This window comes from Pocillopora damicornis, chromosome 8 (assembly GCF_964200805.1).
Source record: "Pocillopora damicornis chromosome 8, jaPocDami1.2, whole genome shotgun sequence".
In the NCBI taxonomy this organism is placed as follows: Eukaryota; Metazoa; Cnidaria; class Anthozoa; order Scleractinia; family Pocilloporidae; genus Pocillopora; species Pocillopora damicornis.
The window spans coordinates 6,368,484-6,389,897 of NC_142677.1; the positions used below are offsets into that span (position 1 = coordinate 6,368,484).

A 21,414-nucleotide genomic window follows, 5' to 3' on the forward strand; every position below is an offset into this window, starting at 1 on the left:
CGCGCTTTCGAAAACAAGACTTCAGTGGGTTGTCACTAAAAAAAGAAATGACCCAAAAGAGCCTGACTAAGCTAATAGTCTCTGTGGCCTACTGATATAGCGTCTTAGCGTGGCCTGACGTGAGGGTTTAACTGATGAGCTCTCTAATTTCTATAGCTATTTCTTAACCCTCAGAACCAGGTTAGAGCTTCTATTTTGGCGGGTAATTTCGAGGAGTTTATATTCTCATATTAAATGCATGACTTCTAGACTGTTCCTCTAAACGTCCCTCTACTGATCCAAAGCCCACAATACTTTCAATATTTTATGATGACCGTGTGATTGAAACGTTCAATTCAAGAATACGAAAGAACTCGTAAATTTATTTGAGATTACAGCTTTTTAAACAAAAGGATGAATGAGAAAATAACTAAAAGCATGCTGTATTCTTCATAAAGCTTATTCACTAGATCATTCGTTATTCATAATTTTGTGCTATATATAATGACTCGATTTAGCACCCAACCCTCAATAGGCGACGTATTCACGCAGTGTCTCTCACCGTTCAAGCGGAGTGTGGTCCGGCAACAACCAAGGGACTCAAAGTTAATGAAGGTAAAGGTTTACAAATTTAGTCTTTTTAATTGCTCGGGAGCCCATTCATTGAAGGTTCCGGTAATCATTGGTCTGAAAATGCTGTTTTTCAGACATCAATAGCTTTGGAATTCAAACAATAAAATGTTTAAGAAAACGACACAGAACGGGCTGGGTTTTGAGCGAATACCCGCCACGCTATTCCATAGATTAAGATCTTAGAATATGACCCGTGAAGTTGCCAAAATTTGCGAGAAACGAGCTCCTGGGATAAATCGAATCATCATAAAGTACATGCAGCATTATATAGTAATACGTTTAAAATAGTCGATGATGTTCGTTCCTTTCCGTCGTGGTTGTTGTTGTTGTTGTTGTTGTTTTTTTTTTGCCAGAGTATCGTTATTTATCAAAGCAACTCAATGTCCTAGATACATATGCCTAAGGAAATCTTAAACCAGGCGTTCTTTACGTAAAGTCTAAGATCATCATCGACAAGTCATTTCATTTTACCACTCTAAATTCTAGGTTGTTGGTAAAAAAACTAAATATTCGATAACTAATGATAAAGCTTTGATAGTTTGGTTATGGAGACCTACATATAACCTGCACATGCATAACACACCTAAACCTACTACATTAATTTTGTTCGAATTTGAAATTTCAATCTAATATAAAAACGTACCGATCAATCAAACTAAAAAGGGTAAAACAGTAAATGATTTAAACATGGAGCAAGATAAATTTGATTGTGTGATCTAATCGTCTGCGCCTGAGAAGTCCTGAGTGGGTAGTGCCTTCGTACCCGAACGATTAGACAACTCCAAGGAATTTTAATACTAAAGCTGTTATTGAATTTATGCTCAAAGTCTAAAAAATCTGAAAACCTAACAATTATCAAAAGGAAATAAAAAGTCATCCTTTCAGCTCCATTCTCAGGGTCCTCTCCATTTTATCAATAAGGTGAGAAGAGAAGGGCCTGGGATGGACCTTGTCATTCACTCATTGCCATTTGTCTGACTGTATAGAGGATGCCGACAAATTGGGCAGCTGCGACTGCAAATTTAAAGGAAACATTTCAGGTGAATGCAACTTAAACTCGTTTGAATTAAACGCGCGAACATTCAAGTCAAGATCGCCGTAAAATCACGAGCAAAACTAAAGGAGACTGCAAAGCTCACAATCGACCTGGCATTGCTGTGGATTTAGAGCTGTTCCAAGGCTGCATGTAAAGAGAGCTTTTCTCTCAGTGTCATTAGACCAAAACCCAGCTACTCACAACAGCAGTCAGAAGTTAATATCCCAAACCAATGAGGGATTCAACTGAAACAAATACAAGTTCCTTTAAAGGAAAAAAGACGCTAAAAACAATAATTGATTTTGACACTCCAGTTCACGCAGCCAGAAGTCGAGTCCAGTCGAGAGTCAGGCAACTGACCCCTACAGCCTCCGCCACAACTCCTTATACAAATCCAGTTCAGAATTTTAACTAGATACCGTCAAATGGAGGGGAGCATTAAAGCGTTCTTCGTTATGTTAGTTAATTCATAAAAAATCATGTCCTTTTGAGCATACTTACACGCCATTCTGTATCATTGCAATGGCACACTCTCTATGAACCTTGTGTGAGCATGGCAGGATTTGACAACCGCTGAACGCGTCCTGCAAATAAATGTTTCACACGTCCATTAAGTAAAAGTATTAACAGGTATTATCTGTCAGTTTAACTTTTTTAAAATTATTTCTTTTTCCAGCAATTCTATTAAAGCGCTTACTTTTGTACTCAGAACCTTGCTAAGAAAAACTCAAGTGCTCTCTTAGTCTGTTGCTAGATCTTTGAATCAAACATTACATTTACAAGATTTTACATTCATTGTTGATAACAAGGATATAATTACAACAAAAGGGAAAAAGCTATTGGCCAATATTTCCTCCTGCAGAGCTGATTTAGTGTGCAACCAGTGTCACGGGTGTCTTTAGACAGTTTTTTTGAAATCCATACTCCTACACTGGAAGATAGGAAAACGTTCCAATGTATAAATGATACGAAGAGACATTTACCTCATTGGAATCCAGACTTAACGGCTGTGAAAACTGTGCAGCTGCTTTATTTTAATCGAGCATAAACATTGACCTACAAAGCTATATTTTTCGATAGAACACAAAAAATGACGTAATGTTTCACAACGATGTGAGAACACAAAATATTAATTATACAGTACAACGGGTGACGAAATCCACAAACACTGACAATCATCTACAAGCAGACGCGACAAACAAGAAACGAAGTGAAACGAACAAGACAGAGAAATCCCCTCTAGAAGTTTTGCAGCAACACCGTGTTAGTGCGAAGAGTAAGTCATTACCTCCAAACAGATGCAGCACTCATCATGTCCTGAATTTTCTCGGCAAGAATGTCTTCCTTCCAGTCGTTTGTCCAGACAGACGTTACACACATCACAGTGGAAGGAGCGGTCTTTGAAGATGCTGAAACGAAAACAGGAACATCACTTCGCAAGTAATACTCGAGCAAAACTTAACATTAATCGTAAAGAAATTAAATTTCTAATGCAAAGTGAAAACCCTATATTTCTGCTCGATTCGATCTACAGAATGGAATCCTGATTCCTATGAGGGAGCAAAAACTGATATTCAGTCGTGCTCAATACTTTTTTAATGCGATTTCGTAAAGACTGAGGAGAAATAAAATGGCAGTGGTAAATTTCATGTGCATACCGATCACAGCTTGTATCTCTCTTATTAAGCGTTGCTCTTGCCCAAAGGCTGGCGCCAGACTTTTCTTTCCATTCATACGGTAACACTTGATACCGAAGCAGGCCAACTACCCCCTTACACTTTTGGAAAACAAGAATATCATCCAAAAAATGGAAAAACGAGCAATTTCGCAGTGAATATCGTTTCACCTACCGGCAGATACCACATTTTGGGCAGTGAAATGGATTTTTGTCTGTGCCCGTGAAGTGTTTACACATAGAGCAGAAATATGCCGAGAACTTTGTTTTACATCTAGCACAGGTTTGGGCGTCCTGGTTGATCTTAAAAAGGAAGAAAGCATTAAAAGCCTATCGCATATAGTCTAAATGTAACTTCTCCATTTCCACATTTATATAATATTAAATAAATGATATGTCTATATACCTCTTGTTGATGGCTACAAACCGAGCACTCAACATAACACGCCTCTCTTGCTTTGGAATTATCATTTGGACACCCAGAGTTGTTATGACAACGATGACAGGGAAAGAACTTTCCACAGCATGGGAACTTGACACGGCAGAGCCGTTTATAATGTTCACAGAGCCATTGTCGATCCTCAGCACCAGCTGAGGTTTGCGTAGGTGTTTCCCCTGCACCACTCATCGGGTTGCTGACTTCTTCTCTGTTATTCCTGCGTTCCGTTTGTCTTGTTTCACTTGCCTCCCTCTCTTTTCTTTCACGTGCTTGTTGTTCTTTCCTGGCCCGCTCTTCTTTTTTTCTTCGTTCTTTTTCCTTCATTGCCTTTTCTTTTACTTCCCTTTTTTTCAAGGTTTTTTTGACAAGGGAACAAGTTTCGGCCACTCGTCGCTCTAGGTCAGCTAAGGAGTCATCATTGGAGAGAGACGGTGGTCCTTGGTTAGCAGTGTCCTGATCTTCAACTGTTCTTGTTTTCCGTGTTAGATTTCTGTTCATGGCTGCTTGTGGTGGAGCGGAGATTTCCATTCCAGGGAAGACCAAGCCTTGTGTAATTGAAGTGGTATTAGATAAACGTAGAGGATTTTCATTCATCACTTTAAAATCATAGTTTCTCTTCCGTTGTACTTCAGGATCAGTACCTTGACCCTTCATTTTTCTCTGTTCTGGAAAAGGGTGTGTTTGCGCCAAAGGCGTGTCACCATTGATCAAAGCATGCGGATGTATCACTGCAATTTGCGGTTCATCGCAGGAATGGGTTTGGAGATGCTCCGATCCGTTGCAGGGAAGAGAAAGTAGAGGACGAACAAGCACTGGTAGATCCCAAACTGCAAGGTTATGACCGAAGGAGCCATGAGGGTTTGGACCTTGTGCGTCAGCAGATACTTTTGAACTTTCAGAATGAAATGATGGGGCTTGAAAGGAGTAAGTAGCTTGATAGCCTTGCTCATTAGTGAAACAAAATGACCCTTGATGCCTTGAAAAAGTGTTAGAGGATCCTCCATTGGCGTTTTTTGCTATATTCCCCATGTCATCGATAGGAGTGGTAATGCTACTGTCATCTGAGTGACGAGCAAGGAAGCAAGGCCTTATACCAAAGAAATTTGATTCTTTTTCATCTATGGTGTTTCGCATGTCATGTCGTGGTCTAACCTTCTCAGGCTTTGCGTCCTTGTCGTTCCAGTAAGTGACCGATTCGCGATTCTCGTAACCGCGGCCCCTGTTAGAGAAAGATGGATCTTGTCCTCCACCCTTTAAGCCTAGAAATTCCCCAGGCCTTGTGTTGTGACTTTTTCCTGATAGATACTCTTGATTCTTGTTTTTCCTCTCTTGAGAAACTTTCAGCGACTTCGAATCGACTTTACGTTCCCTATTCCTTCCGTTTTCATCCGTGGCGTCATTGCACCAACTGACTGAGGAAGCGGCACCACCATGACGCTCCACCTGGTCTGTAATTCGTGGAAGGTTGTCAGTTACACCACCTTCCCCTTGAAAAGGTGGTTCAGCAGATCCGGTTGAGGAGTAACAGGGATGACAATTTTGGATTACAGAACTTTCACACGAAACATTTTTCCTTGCACCACCAACTTCATCATCCATAGACTGCCCTAGCCAATCATCGGTTTGAATACACTTCTCAAGGTTTTCTTTACTCTCGCGTAATTTGCCATCCGTCTTAACTTTCAAAGTTAATGGCGGAACGAATGGCGTTTGATTTGTCTGTCCTTCCTCTGCATCGTTGCCACTATAGTTGAACTCTGAAACACTGAGATAAGCTATGCTAGATCTTTCTTCCTCTGTATTTGCAAGGTTTGCAACTTCTCTCTCACGTCTCTCCAATTCTAAACCACACGAATAGACGAAATTCATTGATGATTTACCTTTCTCTGCTGGCTCTAACCTTGACCTTCTGGAAACCTCATCAGTACCTTCACCGGAGGATGATGATGATGATGATGATGACGATGATGAAGATGACGATGGAGGTAATGATGGTGATGAACTTACTTCACTGGATGACGATGTGGGCTCCGCCAGATTTTCAGACTCATGAGAGTCACTGAGCTCTGTTTGAGTACCAAGATCACATGTTGAGGGAATACTCAAGGAATCTGTTTGTGTCGATGATTCCGAAAGGAACGACTGTCCGGAAAGCAAGGTTTTAAGCTGCATTTCTAGCGGCTGGTGCTCCTAAAAAGAGAACGAATCAAAAAGTATAACAATAGCCAAAAATTAACTCCTGTTCTTTAATTTGAAAGAAAATCAAATTTTAGATTTCTTCAATATAATGCATAAATCCCTGAAGTTAGCTGAAAAAGCAGTAAGAAATATTCTCACTCCGACTTTGTCATATTTTTGATTTTGTTATATTGGTAAGCTGGACTTTAGATTTAGTAGATGAATCGTTGCATAACAAAAATTCATCATCATGGTTGAAAAACAAGTTTCATGCTTACAGTGATGAATGCAACATTCAAAACACTTACTCTCATTGAAATATTCTTTGCCTTTCCTCTCAGATGTGACACAATACACCAGGCATTATCACTTTTTGTCTCGAAATGAATGCCAAAACTACGAGCACATTTTTCCATTTTGTCAGCGATGACCATCTCAATAAGAGAACAATTGCATGGTGGAACTTCTCGGACAATCTCTACTTTTCTACGGCTTTGAGAATAGTGAATCAAGTGGGTTTTCACTTTGATGGTGTCTTCATGGCACTGAATTAATATTTGCCCTATGGATGGACCTTGGATTTTCAACACGAGCTGGCTGTCTTTGACTACCACGTTCACAACTTCACCAAGCTCGTCTTCATTGGTTAAAATTTGCTTAAGAAGATTTCCAAATAGAAAATTCGCAATTACTTTGTCTTGGAAGATAAATGCTAGGCTTCCTTCACAAGTGTTCTCTGTCTTGACGAGAACCGGAGATTGCGCTTCAGATTCTGAACCATACTTAGCTGCCAATAACACGAATGGCAAAAGGGAAAAATCATCAGAAATCGAAGAAAGAGTGCTTTCTGCAGAGGCCAGGAGTTCCAGTTCTGTGAAATATTGTGTTTTCAATTCTATGCTCTGATGGCTGCATAGGATCAAGTGAGGTAGACTGTCTTCTACTGCATTTATACTCCACACATTTATTTCATTTAGCGCTGAAATATCAACTCCACGAGATATTGGACACTCCACAAGAAATCTGCAAGATCCTTTCCACTGAGTATTGTCAGTTTTGAGTGCCAAAGTTTTGAAAATTTGCCTCGATTTCCTTTGTCCAAAGTTGTCATCTTTATGTAAAGATTTTGTAAGCTCCTTGCCATGAGAGTTACAGGGAGTATCTGCATCGTTTTTTTCAGTGACTTTTCGATGGTTCATCACCCCAAGAGGCGTCGAAAAAATCAGGTCGTGCATAACTTGTTTGCCAAGACATTGCATGTTTGAACTAAAAAACGCAAATCGAAGCTCTTCAACGAGAACTACATGAGTTACCTGCGGAGACTGTTGGTTTGACAGGAAAGAAAATAAACTATGCACATCAGCTATCATAGCATACATTTCCATTTCTACAAACGCCTGAAGGATTACCGCCAGAGCAATCATCAAGTTTGTATTTTCGTCAAAAAAAATAGTTTTGCTTTCCGGTTTAACAAATCTCTTCACTTTGTCCTCAATGAAGTTCTTCAACCGTCCGAATTCATCTTTTAATCTTTCTTGAACTTTCGGGAAGGTTTGACACGTCTTAGATTTGAGATGACACACAACAAAAATCACTTTCAGTAAAATGACTTCAGAACAATCCAAATATTCATAAAACATACTTGCATATGTACACGAGAGAAAGAGAAAAGCGACACTTTGATCCACTCCAACGTTGAACAAACAAAGACCAGCTTTGAACCAGTTAAAGCTCAGCTTTGCAGATAAGTTCTTGGAGACGGGGGAATCCACAAAATCATCACTTTCTGAGAGTGCTCCTAGATAATCCCGGAGATCAGTCGGTTGATGCTGGTTGAGAACCCTGGTTATTTCCATACCAAACTCAGAAACCAGAGTTTCAAGTTTTAATTGTTCCTCATGATCAACATCGGGAGATGGTGTTCTTCCGCTTTGTGAAGACAATTCAATGAATTTTGGCTTCAATTGGCACTCAAATGAGACTTGGCAAATTCTTTCCACATTTTCCAGAACTTTCTGACTGTGCGCTAAAGATTTTTCTTCACATCCATCGAGCCATTCTAGCCTCGCAAGACCTGCATTGCATTTAAGAACATCGGGGTGAATAGCACCAAAAGCTCCGGTGAAAATCTCTAATGCATCGGTAAAACATTGCCTAGAGCGTGCGAAGTTTTCCAAGTGGAGGAAAACAAGTCCTTGTTTTGACAGAATAGAAGCAACTGTTGGGTGATCTGCACCACATCTTTCACGAACAACCGGTAGAAGATAGGAGAAATAGCTACAGACAAGGTCAAGATTACCTTGATAAAGGTGAATGTCGGCCACAGTCTCCATAATTGTGACTGAGAGGTCCAACGAAAAGTTTGTACTAATATCAACAAGTTCCTTCATGCCTTGCAAGGTTGAAATCTTAGTATCAATAAATTTCGTGGTCCCACTGGAGGCTTGAAGCATCGAACAAACTAAACGGATTTTTAACAAAATGCAGGTTAACAGTCCCTTGTTTTGATGCAATTTTGTTTCACAAAATGCTTTTAAATTCTCAAATTCGTCCAAAGCTTTTCTAAGATTCCTGTTATCCAAAGAGGTAAGGGCTTCATTGTAATCAGCAACTGCAGTGATTCTTGGTTGCATGGCAAAGCGGCTTACATTAGAAAGGAGATCGTTTTGTAATTGCATGTCAGCTACATAACTTCTTTGAGCCTGGTGCACTAGCCGTAAGTTGTTTGCTATTGTTGATATTTTCTCCTCGACAGTGACGCACTCTTTTCCTGTTTTGACTACCTCAAACATCGCAAGAGCTCTTTGAAGACTAACTTTTGCGTTCTGAAAACTTCCTCTGGTAATATACACACAACCTAAGTTGTTAAGGGCAACTCCCAGGCTACTGATAACTGATTCTTCGTCTACAACATTCTCAATGTACACTTTTAACTGCTCAAATACTTTCTCAGCTATATCAACACAAACCGTGATTAAAGCAGCAGCACCAACTACATTGGCAAAGCGGACAAAGAATTTGTTCTTGGGAGAAGTTTGTGGCAATAAAATTGCTCCAGTTCGCAGACTCCACGCCACATTCTCTATCGATATTTTCTCTGCCTTGTTTACTATCTCTATCTCCTGTAAAGTGGGTTTGGATAACTCACTTGGTAACAAGTCTTGGAGATACTGGTAAGATTTTTGTAATGATTCTTTCACTTGAACTAAGTTCCCTTGTTCCAGATAGTAAACCGTTAATCTAAGGGATTCAGTTCTATCTGGAGGATCCATTTTCCATGCCTTAGGATAGTGAAAATAGCTGGTTCATCTAGACTAAGTTCCTTTACCTGAAATGACAGTGATGATGATATCGATGGTTGTAAAGATTATTTACAGATTACAATACAATACAATACAATATTTATTTGCCATATACGACATTTACACATGGAAAAAAAACAAATGAAGAAAATTGATGACAGAAAATAAATGGCGAGAAAACCTGAAAGAAACCACGAGGCTTATAACAAGTCAGGTTTTCTCACTTAAAATAACTAATCTTATATTAGAATTACAATATGGACTTATGGTAGTTAACTTTGACCGCGCACACGTACACACACACACACACGCACACACACACATATTAAGTAAGTTAGTTAAGAATTACTGCCTTACAGAAGCTAATACTTAGAGAGAAGAAATTCCTTAAGCTTTCTTTTAAAAGAAGCGGAGGAGGGAGAACTAGTTATGTCAGAATTTAACGAATTATAAAAGTTTGGACCTTGAAAGTAAATTGAAAACTTCCTGGTGTTCGTTCTGCACAGTGGCAAACGGAAGGACTGAGCATTCCTAGTATTATAATTGTGGATTTGACTATTCAGTAAAAAAAAGTTATTGAATTTGGAAGGGAGTGTAGAGTTCTCGAATGAAAACATAAAAGTACCTAATTGAAACGAATGGATATCATGAAATTTTAAAAGTTTAAGTTCCTTTAAAATAGGGCCAGTATGGGCAATGTATGTAGAATTGCTTACTATTCTTAACGCACGTTTCTGTAAGGTTACAATTCTTTGAAGGTTTGACTTATAGGTACCAGCCCAAGCTAAATTGCAATAATACAAATATGGAAGGATCATAGAATTGTATAAAGTACGAAGGGAGTGAGTAGAGAGAAAAAACCTAGATTTATGAATAATACCTATAGATTTGGATAATTTATTTGCTGTTAAGGATATATGCGATTTCCAGGTCAAATTGTCATCTAATAAAACACCCAAAAACATGGTCTCAGAAACACGAGGAATAGGCTGCTCATTTATGAAAACTTGAAATTCAAAGGATTGCTTCTTTTGCCAAGGCTTGAATACCATAAAATTAGTCTTGGCTAAATTCAAGGAGAGCCGGTTTGCTGCAAACCAGGTTGACAATTTGTTTAATTCTCTATTTAATGTGTTAATTAGGTAAACAGGGTCATTATGGGAGATAAATAAGTTTGTATCATCAGCAAACAAGATTGCATCAAACAGGGAAGCATTGTTCAAATCATTAACATACAGGATAAAAAATAAGGGACCAAGAATAGAACCTTGAGGCACCCCACAGGGAATCCCCTGTGGGGCAGATCTAACGTTATTAAATTCGACAAATTGTGTCCTCTCAGAAAGATAACTTTTGACCCATTCTAGTGCCAGACCACGGATCCCATAATGATTGAGTTTTTCAAAAAGAATGTCGTGATTTACCGTATCGAATGCTTTCGAAAGATCTAGGAATACTCCAATGGCATGTTCTTTTCTATCAAATGCAGAAGAAATTTTGTCACACAAATCGATAAGCGCAAGGCTAGGAGAGCGATTTTTTCTAAAGCCATATTGATTATCACATAAGACATCGGAGTCATTGAGATAATTCATAATACGGTTGTAAATTATTCGTTCCAAAAACTTTGAAAAGCACGGTAGAACAGAAATAGGTCTGTAGTTGCTGAAGAGAGCTTTGTCACCTGATTTAAAAATAGGTATGACACGAGCAATTTTCAAATCATCCGGAACGATACCATGAGTAATGGAGAGATTTACAATGTGTGTTAATGGAGAGGAAACGCTGCATATAGATCGCTTTATGATAGACATAGGGATATTGTCATACCCAGCCGATTTTCCCGCCGGAAACGTAGATGCGATATCTATAATCTCCTCCTGAGTTGCTAAATTTAGGAACATTGACTGAGGGAAATGACCAGGAAGAAAATTCTTATACGAGGTCGTAGATTGAATTCGTTTAGCGAGGTTTGGTCCAATATTGCTGAAGTAATGACAAAATCGATTAGCAATCTCCATTGGGTCAGCCAATCAATACAATCTAATTACTTTGCTCCACCATAATATAATATTCATTCTCATTTAAAACAGTTGGACAAAAATGAAAACATGAAGTAAACCGATTCTTGAAAGAGTCCTCTATGGTTTTATTCTTTTATATGTAATAAGGGACTAGTTGCTGGGGAATTAGTCGTGAAAAACAGAGTGTAAAGGAGGACTTAAAAAAATAGGTTGAATGTAAATCAACCAAACAACCCCCCTTTCCCGTGATAAACATTGACAAGTCCTTAAACGACAGGTCCACAAATCCACGTGGCTTACATGTCTAACAGTACATTTCGCGTGACCTTTAGTTAAGTTGTCTCCCCTCCCCCCCTCCCCCCCCCCCGTAAAACAAACAAAAAGCGAAGGCCTGAAGGAGAAATACTTTTCTGTTCAAGCCGCCAGGAAAACAATATGCGTTTACTGTAGGGGTAGAGTTGACTAAACTCGTATTTGGCGAACAAAGACAAGGGTAAGTTTTTTCGTCCGAGCCCGTCCACGATTAGAATCCCACTACTCAGTTGTTACGTGACGTTGGTAGCGAGCCCATTGGTTATGGAAGCGAAATGGATATATTTGTCTGGGCAATAATATTATCTCTATGTACATACCGTTCCTTCACCCCATGTCGTCCGACACTCCTGAGTTTGTTTACATTTGGATCAGTTGACAGGACAGAACCTACAAACACGAGAAACCGAGCGAAAAGCTTTACGATGCTCTTGTTTGAGAAAGAAAGAGAACCCCTGATAGAATACTATGCAGTTTAAGAACATTAGCTCGCTGATTCTTATTTGGATCGAACACCATAATATGATTTACCAATTGTGTTTATATTTAGTCAAGTCAAAGGGGAATCCATGGGCAGTGGATCGTGATCAATTAGTACGCTAATCAATCATTTTATGATTCAATCTACGCAATATAAAATATGATTACGCTGATATTTTAGCAGAGTATGAAATTCAATTGCCTCTTTACATGGTTCACAAGTGGACATAAAACTGAAGATGATCACTCGCTTATGAAACACTTAAGTGAACTTTCTCATAACATATTTTAAGAAAGCAATCGCGGAAACATACGCAGAAGTACAAGTCAAAAATTAATAACACTATTCTAAGCGTCTGTTACAAGTTTGAAAAGTTTATTAACTCGTTCATCCGTTTCCCAGAACGCATCAGCAACTTCCGACCCAGTGCAGTTAAAATTCACTAATTAAGAAAGATCGCACATACACAGTTTCTTAACAAGTCTACAGCTCATATCCCAACCAACGGTAAATTGGCGCAAAATGTTCGTTCTGTAATGTCGTTCTTACAGCTTCAACGCCACTGTAGAGGTGGAAAAAAGTGAATAATAATGTAAGTACGAAAGTAACAAATAAAGTCTGTGGCTTTTCGGAAGTTTTCGCAGCAATCTGACAAAGTAAGACCATAAGCAATTTACTCGAGGTCTTTCAATCAATTTTCACCTTCAGCACATAAATTTGAATTTAAAAACTGCTTCAGTCAGTTTTTGTTCAGCATCGTTGTATTGACAACCACCATTCGAATTAAAAAAATTGGAAGTGACTCTACGAGTCACTACGATTGTTTACGATTAGATGTTAAACGAGAACAGTGAACACTCGTTTTGGCTGACCGAAAAAAGTTGCATTCGGAATTTTGTTACACACAGGATATTATTGCTTCGTTTTCTCAGAAACAAAACGAATCTACTTTGACTTCAGGGCGATATAATTACCTCTAGGGAAATGTAGCCAGCTGAAGTGTAAACAACCTTAAGCAGGAAAAACAAACTTGTAAAAATAAGATCCTAAAATGCATTAAACGAAAACAATAAAGAGATAAGCGAACATATCACAAAAAAAAAACACTCTGGCCAGTCAAAGATTTTAGTTTCGATTGAAGTTGTATTATTCTACTAGAAAAATGCAACCTTTTCTCGTTTCACGTAAGTTAGCAACGTAAAGTGCTATGGGTTGTAACTAAATTGAGCCAATGGTTCCTTGGCAAGAAAATCGGTAACATAAAATAGCCTGCGCTTATCTGTACTTTTGGAAAGCAGCTGTCTTTCTAGGATCTCACCGTAGCTTTTCAGAAGCTTTCTACCCATCTAAACGAGGTGAGACCGTCGAATTTTACCTTTACAACGCGAGTAAACCATTTTGATGACCCCAATTTCGAAAACATTTTAAAAACCTATGATTGTGTCTAACTCATAAATAGATTTCGAAAACTCTTTGTATAGGCTTCTTGGATTGCGAAAGGACACGACCAGTTTTCCCAGAAAATCCGCCGAATACGTTCGGTTGAGAAACCACAATTCGCTCTTGTTGTGATATGTTATTCAAATCTATTTAAACTGATGCCTTGACGGTGTCTGATTTCTTTGTCTGTTGTGCTTTACTTAAAATTCGGGAGTTTTCCAGGAATGAAACACGAAATTGAATGTTTTTCAAATTATCATCAGAGTAATTTCTAATAGAAATTTTGCTACTCTTCTATATCTCGTCCTAACGTCACCAACGTAGAAAGCGAAGTTTAGCGACACGAACGAAACAATATTTTTATATTCTATATATACATATAACTACTCGGAGCGACTTTGCACTGTTCGATCGAGAGGTAGCAATATACGCATGTTCTATTTTGGTGGTAAACCATTTTGTTTAACTCTTGTTAACTACGATCATGTGATTGGAAGTTTCTGCACAAGAAACATTCATCGAACAAAGTGCGAGTCTAGGACTGTTCTGTTAAAGTAAACAAGAAGATCGTCAATGATGTTAATGAGATCTCCTCAGCTCACCTCGCTAGCCTTTATAAATTGCGTTTCTTCATCTGGTTGATGTAGGTACCACCAGAGGTGAACGGGCTACGAATGATTTGACAGAGAATTGAAAAACACGGTTTCTCTTGTAAGGTTTTGGCCTCGCTTCCTGTTGACTTAACGATTAATTAGACATTCACATTAATGCGGGGAAGCCCCGCGGATGTTTTCGGGTATTAGAGCGGAAGACCTACTTCTTCGATGAAATCAGCTTTCATAAAATATTTTTCAGGATTCCTTTTTCGCTTATGTTTTGTTATCTCTTTTACCAAGAAAAAAAGTCCAACAGAAGGCACACTTTAAGAAAAGCCAATCTAATTCCGGAACGGTTTTAATTTGTTTTTTAAGTCTTCATCTCTCCGTGAACTTGCGATAAACCTCCGAACAATCTCAGAAGTCTCGAAAGATTGGACAGATCGATGGTACCAGCAGTCTTTTATGTTGCCTCTCGTAGGTTTGTTTGGTGGTAAACAAGTAGAAGGCATTCCACGAGAACGAAGTTTGTAAACAAATAGAATCCGTACATCTTTATGGTGACATCTTTTAGTGATCCCTTGCCTCGTAAATCTGGAAACTGGGTCGAGCAACTGAAGTCGAGGCTCGCATTCCTACAGAATACATTTTTATCAAAGCAAAGATTAAATGGCTGCTTCAATTTGGACACCAGAACACTGTTAACACTGTCACGTATTGGTGGACGTTTTCACTGAGATTCGAGTTTGCAATAAGTCTATGACGGACATCAAGGGGAAATGATAATCAATTTTGGTTCGAGTTGACGCGATGTCAAGTTTGGGAGGGTTCGAATCATTACAAGTCGACTGGAATTGCAACAGTAAATCGGTAACAGATTGGACATGAAAGTAGGTACAATTTTGTAGATTTAACACCAAAGATGAAACTGATGTGGTGAGATAAAATTCTCTTGAGTATTACTTTAGGGAAAACGGAAGAAAAAGCGAAGGCGCTCTCTTTATCTGAGACAATTAATTTTACAAATACACTCTCTCCAGGAGACGCTCTCTAAAAATAGAATCTATGTTGACGAGAGATTTGGCTGTTAAAATTAACTTTGCATATTCAAGGACTGATAAATTTTGGCTTACTAGAGAAGCTAAGCTTCATGCTATAAATGTTTAACTTGACCGTCGTAAGGAGAAGTATATACACACATACGTGCCTCCTTTTTCCGCTTTGGATTTCGCGTGGCGGGTGCTCGCGGTTTATTTTCACGGTACATTTATCGCCTCTTTAGAGAGACGGTAAATATATTAATTCATTAGGAATTTTGTATTAGCTGTCATTTGTCATATATAAAATTTGCCTGAGCCATATGCATACAAAATTGGAGCTATCTTCCAGGTCTATTGGAAAATTGTTGATGCTGAAAGAGATAATTACATGGCCATGTGTATGAGTTAAATTTTTTGATAGGTTGTAAACAGTCATTTGTTTCTGGTAAGACATTGAACAGATGGACGATCTCTTTTCGCTCAAAAGCAAGAATAACTGATTTAAACAACAAGGATGAAACATGTTGTCAGCCGGACTTCAGACTTCCATATCGATATCGATTTGATAACAGAACCAAAATATGTATTAGCCTGAAGAAGTTTTGAACACAGTAATGCTGTATGTGTCTGTTGAAGGCTTAAATGTAACAACTGTCCTAAATGTAATAAAGTCCTAAATGTAATACCACTTGGTCCTAAATGTAACAAGCCTCCAATGCAATCGTCTCAACTCCGCCAGTGCATTACGTTTATGTTTCATATAAGGCCGAAAACAGTCACACGAGTGAGATATGATGAACATTAAAATGCTTGTTTATGTTGAAGACTGTAAATGATGTTCCGGTCCCCAAAAACTCACGCAAAAATGTATGCCTTGTTTTCTCTGAGATGCATGTGGGTAAAACTAATCGTGTGAACCGTTTTTTTAATGGTATACTAATTGATTTGAAGAATTAAAAAGAAACAAGGTTTGCTCAACGCACTGATCTCCTTAACGATCAGACATTAGATAAAACAGCAAGACCCGACAAAAGATTTGCCAAGCGACGTTGTATTGATTGGTTGAACTGACTGTGAAAAAATTCTTGAGTTCAAATAGCAAGGAAGTTTTGATGATAATGAAAATAGCAATAGGTGCAGATCCGACTGAAACCATTTCACGAGCCTGTGAAATATTCCGGCAGTTTTCTTTGAGATCAATGTAATACGCTAATGCTTGCATTTGTGAGATATATTGTTTTAGCTGTTATGGCTATAGCATTACTAACACTATAGGATAGGTCTGTGGCCTATAAAGATCGTGAAAACTTGAAAACTCCGCAGGGAACAGGAAACCCTCTGTTTCAGCAGATGACGTCTACGAATTTTGCACATCAATTTTATTCAGTGTCAAATTATTTTAATGAAGCATTTGACTTAATTTTAAGAATGACTATCGAGGTGTATTCAATTTTGAACCTGGGATATTGCATTTTTAACCCTCTATGGTGTCACTCCACCACGGTAATCAATTCATGTGCCATATGACTATAAGTGGAAACTGTTGAGCTTTCTTTTTTCATATATTTATTTATCTATTCATTCATTGAGCATTCGAATTCGTCTCGGTCCATAAAAACGCAATGAAACCGATAAATGATACTAAACTTTTATGATATGTGAGTGCGTGCTTTGAATTTTTGTACTTTTGACTAATAGATATGTTTGATACAATCCATAATCTCCCAAGATTTTCAGTTTCGGTTTCCGAGGTTTCGCCGTATCATTCTTTTCGTTGCTTCATTCTGCTCAGTATAAGAAGGTAAATGTCTTAATATCCGGGCTAGAAATTTTCCCGAATGAATACTCAAGCTTGAGTGAAAACTCGGGAAGAAACATATTTTGCTCAACACAGTAACTGAGTTCATTTTTTCAGAAATGTCTTTTACACAAAAATAAACCACTGAAATTACAGCTGGATACCCCTGCTAAGAATATAAAAGTTGTAGTAGCTGGTTCAATCTGGTTCCTGAGATAATATGAAAATTGTTAGAAATAATTTCCTAACACTCGTAGTTCAGTTGACTATTTCTTTTACTCTTTCTTTTAATACGCAAGTTATTACAACGGGGACTAGCTCTGATCTTCTTTAGGAAAGTGTGGGTCACCGCTTATAAAGGTGACACTTACTGAGCTGTCAGTTTCTAACATTCGTCATGCTTTTACACTTAACTAGCGAGTCACGCTAAGCTACGCAGAGCGGAGTTCGCATACTAAGTAGATACCTTCGCGATGTTTACGCTTTACGAAATGTCTTTCAAACATCTCTTGGTCTCACGGTCAATTTCGGGTAAAACAAAAACGAGATTGACAATGTAAAAATTATAATAAACTTACTAACAGAATTAAAATCATACTTGAAAAAATATCTTAAGAGAAAATAGTCCTCGAAGGCTGTTGCATAACAGCGGAATAAAAACAAAATCCGGAGAAGAAAGGGCGTACCCAAGGTACCGCCCCTAAAAGAGCTACGTGCTAGCCGCCTAAGTTATCTAATTACAAATTCAGTGCGGAAGATGAAAAGTACTACATGTTTACACCTAAAGTCACCTCTAAGTAAAAGAGGTGTCGAGCGTGCCAAATTACACCAATAAGACCGCCGAAAGGAATAAGAAATGATCAACTGGCTTATTATAATTTTTACTGAGTGGCTTGTGCTAATATATTTTTCCATTTATTTTCACGTTCACATAAGTCAAAAATCACCTATAATGAAAATTCTTCCTAGATGCCAATTTTTTCCTTTAACAACATGACCTTTTTGAGCTGTGCTTAAACTAGTTTTTCCGGTTGTCCGCCGGTCGTGATAGATTTAGCCGCATTGATTTTCTGGCAGTTCGCCGAAACTCACATTCCTTATTTGCAGATGAAGGTATTCTTTCCACATGTTATGACTGGGGTCTGTTAAGCGCTGATGGCTTCTGCCAACTTGTTTTAAGATACCAAAGGAAGACTCTTTTAAATCAAGTTTTAATGCACCGTATCAAGTCGTGTGACTCTGGAAAAGCGGAAATTGTGATGTTAGATCGAAGCAAATAAGCTTACCCAAAGCATAAAATCTACTCGAAGACATTAGTACGTAATTTGATGAGTTCGACTTCTCAAGGCTACAGATTACTTACCGGATTTTAATACTGTCTTGTTATTACACGTACACTGGACGTACGGGATCTCGTCAATATCGAAGTTCCTGAGTTGGAAGAATAATCATACCATCATGTACATGAGACTTTCACTCTCGGAAGCAGATTCCAAAACCTGTCCTGCGGTCAATGTACAAAGGCTAACTCAGAGGACTATTACTGCATTATATAGGCTAACTGCAACGTATGCATAGATTCTCAAGATGTTTCGTAAAGGCTGTTTGCCAGATGATGGGCGATACAATTTTAAGACCGTTAACGCCTATATATATTTAGTCAGCCAATTGTTTCCTAAATGGGGCGTGTGGAATGCGCCTACACGCGTTTAATTTATTCAAAATACTCTCACAGCTTCGGCAGTTTAAATTTCATCGTTTTGGCAGGACCGATATTCAGTTCGTTTTAGTTTACTTGTAAACACAACTGCAGTATACATTATAGTTTATGTAGCCATTTCCAGGGTCGTCACAAATGTAAGTATCATTTTTTTTAATCGCACGCTAAGCTAAGGTATCGCTCTACCGCAAGGTTAAATGCGTGGTGTCGGCATGGAATCTGCTGTGTTGGCAGTTATAGCAATATTACGAAAGAAAAAAAAAGGAATTTCAGAGCTTAAACGAAAAGCTCAAAATCGTTTTACCATTTATTCATCACTTACTATGGTATTATGATCAGTAAAACAGTTTAAAGGCTTTCCTAGTTCTTATGAAAAAATTTTTATCAATTTTTTTAATATAACTCTTTAAAACTAAATTAGTGAGCAGTACTCTGCGAACATTAGTTGTAAAACCTCTTTATTCTCCGACACGTTTCGTCTAACTTTCGTAGACTTCTTCAGGGAGTTTCAGCTACAGCAGTGGCCCTAAAATGTTTTTCTCACCTCGCCCAAAAATTTTTCAATTTTTTCACAACTTCGCCTGTTCCTGTTCGCATATCCGGCCAAGCCTTTATGGTCATTGGCCCCTGTATATCCGCTACAATTTGCTTATAAATACAAGCGTTTACTGTTAACTCCCTGAAAAAGTCTACGACAGTTTGACGAAATGCGTCGGAGAATTAAGAAGTTTTATAACTACTGTTCGCGGAGTGCTGCTCACTAGTTTAGTTTAAAAAAAGCTTTCCTAATTATTATGATGGCAACCACTGTGTTCACCAGGCAACCAAATCTCCAATACTTATAGATAAGCAGCGTAAAGATGAAGAGGTTTATAAAACATAAGTCTGGTGATAGAGGACTTCGAAAACAGAACTAGCGCAAAAGAATGTGAAATAACACGCTCATAAGTTCTTAGAAACGATAAAATTCGAGTTATCAATTTAATCTGGTCATGAATAATTAAGTTGCAAAAACTTTCTCATCAGCTCTTTCCTTCCTTTTGTTGGGTGTTTCGGACTGGTTTTTCCATTCTGTCGATATGACTTTCTGTTTTTTTTGTGACATCTTAATCCGTTCGAAATACCATTAGTTTTTGTTTATTGATAACCTATGCTTGACGATAATTTACGCAACCCCGAATATTCTCGAAGTCTTTGAAAGAAAAAAGTAAAACACATTTGAAAGAAGGGGAATCCCCCCATTTAATTTCTCTTATCTATCAGCCCACTTTTCTGGATAAGGCTATTTAAAGACCAAAGATCGACCTCCTCTTAACACGTCAAAATAAAGGGACAATCGAAGCAATTTAAGGGGCTTGTCGCACTAAAAATGATGCAATATTCAAAAGTGAGAAGGCCCTTGGATGTAACGACTTCAGAGGCCAAACGATTCAATCATTTTTCTCACAGCTGGCCAAAAAGATCCAGTCACAAGGAAATTATGATTCAGTCATAATGGACTCGCTGATTCTCTAATTTATTTGCGTTACGCGTGGTCGAGGGAATCAAGAGGTGTTGGCAGTTCAAAAGAAAGAACCTACTTAATTTATTTTAAAAACCAGTTACGCTTTTGGAGTTTAAATGATCTCTTAAACCTGCTTTTCATAGGCGTGGAAGCACAGGCGTGAGGTAATTACACCGGGGGAAAACGAACGTCGACAAGCACGGATACAAGCACAACGAAAAGGAAACATTTTGATCTTTGCGTTTGTGTTTATGCTTGCATGCGTCAAGCCTTTTTCACGATGAACTAAATGCTGTGAGCTTGCGTTTGTGCTTGGGTTGCTAAAGAACTGACCAGGCTAAGACTTCTCAACGAAAAGTAATGATTCTCTCAACCGGGAGCTTGAGATCAATAATGTTTCGGAGGTTTTCACTTCCCGAGATCAATACGTTAATTAATGATAAGTCTTGCTAAAAACTGATGACATGTTATGCAGAGGAAAGGAAGCCGACATCCGTGTTGGAAATCATGTAGCTAGGGCGGCTAGGGCGGCGAGACAAAATCCGGTTTCAAGTCACGCCTAAAAGGAGTTATCATCAAAAGAATCTTAAATTTAGCGCCACAACGATGGGAACCCGCCAACATTCTATTAGTAAAATCACTGACAGAAGAAAAGTAACTCCTCAAGTTTCCGTAGCGCTTAAGTCTTTATAAACGGATAGAAAAAATAATTTCTCGATATCTCGGTGTAACTGATAAATTTGGTATACCAGCAGTGTCCTGGTTGACGATGCTATGGTATTTGTCTGCCTTGTCAGGGTGGCTACATGTCAGGGAATGTATTCTAAGTTTAGCATTATATTGTTATGAAGTATCTGGTTAGTTTATAATTATAGTTAGTCATTTAGTTAGTCAGTTCAATAGGATTTAACCTTTCGTTTATATTTCGAATGTACTAGTAATGTATGAATTCGACTTTTAAAGTTATTTGGTCTATCTAAGTTTTGAGCTGTGGTGACGAGATTCCGAATCGTGACAGCCTTTTCTGACTTCCTTTGGTAGACCTGCTTAGTTTGTCTGCTACCCTTGCTTTGGACTCACACGAAAATTCTTGTTTTGGCTAACGCAGTCAGAGGTTGATTAAGTTGATCGCTAGGATTATGATAAAGTACTTTGTTGTTTATTTCGCAAGTCTTGTGAAAATGTTTGGTTTAGTGTTTTAACAACAAATGTTTAATCTCCCAAGGTCAGCCAGCTGGCATGCCCACCCATATCTGT

General features: G+C 38.3%; 1 protein-coding gene and 1 long non-coding RNA gene across 5 annotated transcripts in view; one reads left to right on the forward strand and one right to left on the reverse strand.

The window, feature by feature from the left end:
- Window positions 1–342: 342 nt before the first annotated feature.
- The window catches only part of LOC149041142 (uncharacterized), a 22,223-nt gene continuing 1,151 nt past the window's right edge, over window positions 343–21,414 (reverse strand). Inside the window, exons 1-9 of one of the 4 annotated variants that reach the window (XM_089214464.1) lie at window positions 14,102–14,241; window positions 12,526–12,621; window positions 11,899–11,968; window positions 6,249–9,268; window positions 3,730–5,952; window positions 3,499–3,626; window positions 2,937–3,057; window positions 2,150–2,232; window positions 343–1,626 (exon numbers count right to left, since the gene is read on the reverse strand). In XM_089214464.1, the coding sequence (XP_089070590.1) occupies window positions 1,569–1,626; window positions 2,150–2,232; window positions 2,937–3,057; window positions 3,499–3,626; window positions 3,730–5,952; window positions 6,249–9,212 (5,577 nt within the window). In that variant the 5' untranslated portion in view covers window positions 9,213–9,268; window positions 11,899–11,968; window positions 12,526–12,621; window positions 14,102–14,241 and the 3' untranslated portion in view covers window positions 343–1,568. Of the gene's footprint in view, window positions 1,627–2,149; window positions 2,233–2,936; window positions 3,058–3,498; window positions 3,627–3,729; window positions 5,953–6,248; window positions 9,269–11,898; window positions 11,969–12,525; window positions 12,622–14,101; window positions 14,242–21,414 lie in introns of those variants that run through there. The other 3 variants (XM_089214463.1, XR_016189138.1, XM_089214465.1) reach the window with 3 other exon arrangements.
- LOC149041143 (uncharacterized) overlaps window positions 14,735–21,414 on the forward strand; it is a 6,939-nt gene continuing 259 nt past the window's right edge. The window contains exons 1-2 of the long non-coding RNA XR_016189143.1: window positions 14,735–14,985; window positions 20,301–21,414. The exon at window positions 20,301–21,414 is cut by the window's right edge and continues 259 nt beyond it. This is a non-coding gene — a long non-coding RNA (uncharacterized LOC149041143). The remainder of the gene's footprint in view (window positions 14,986–20,300) is intronic.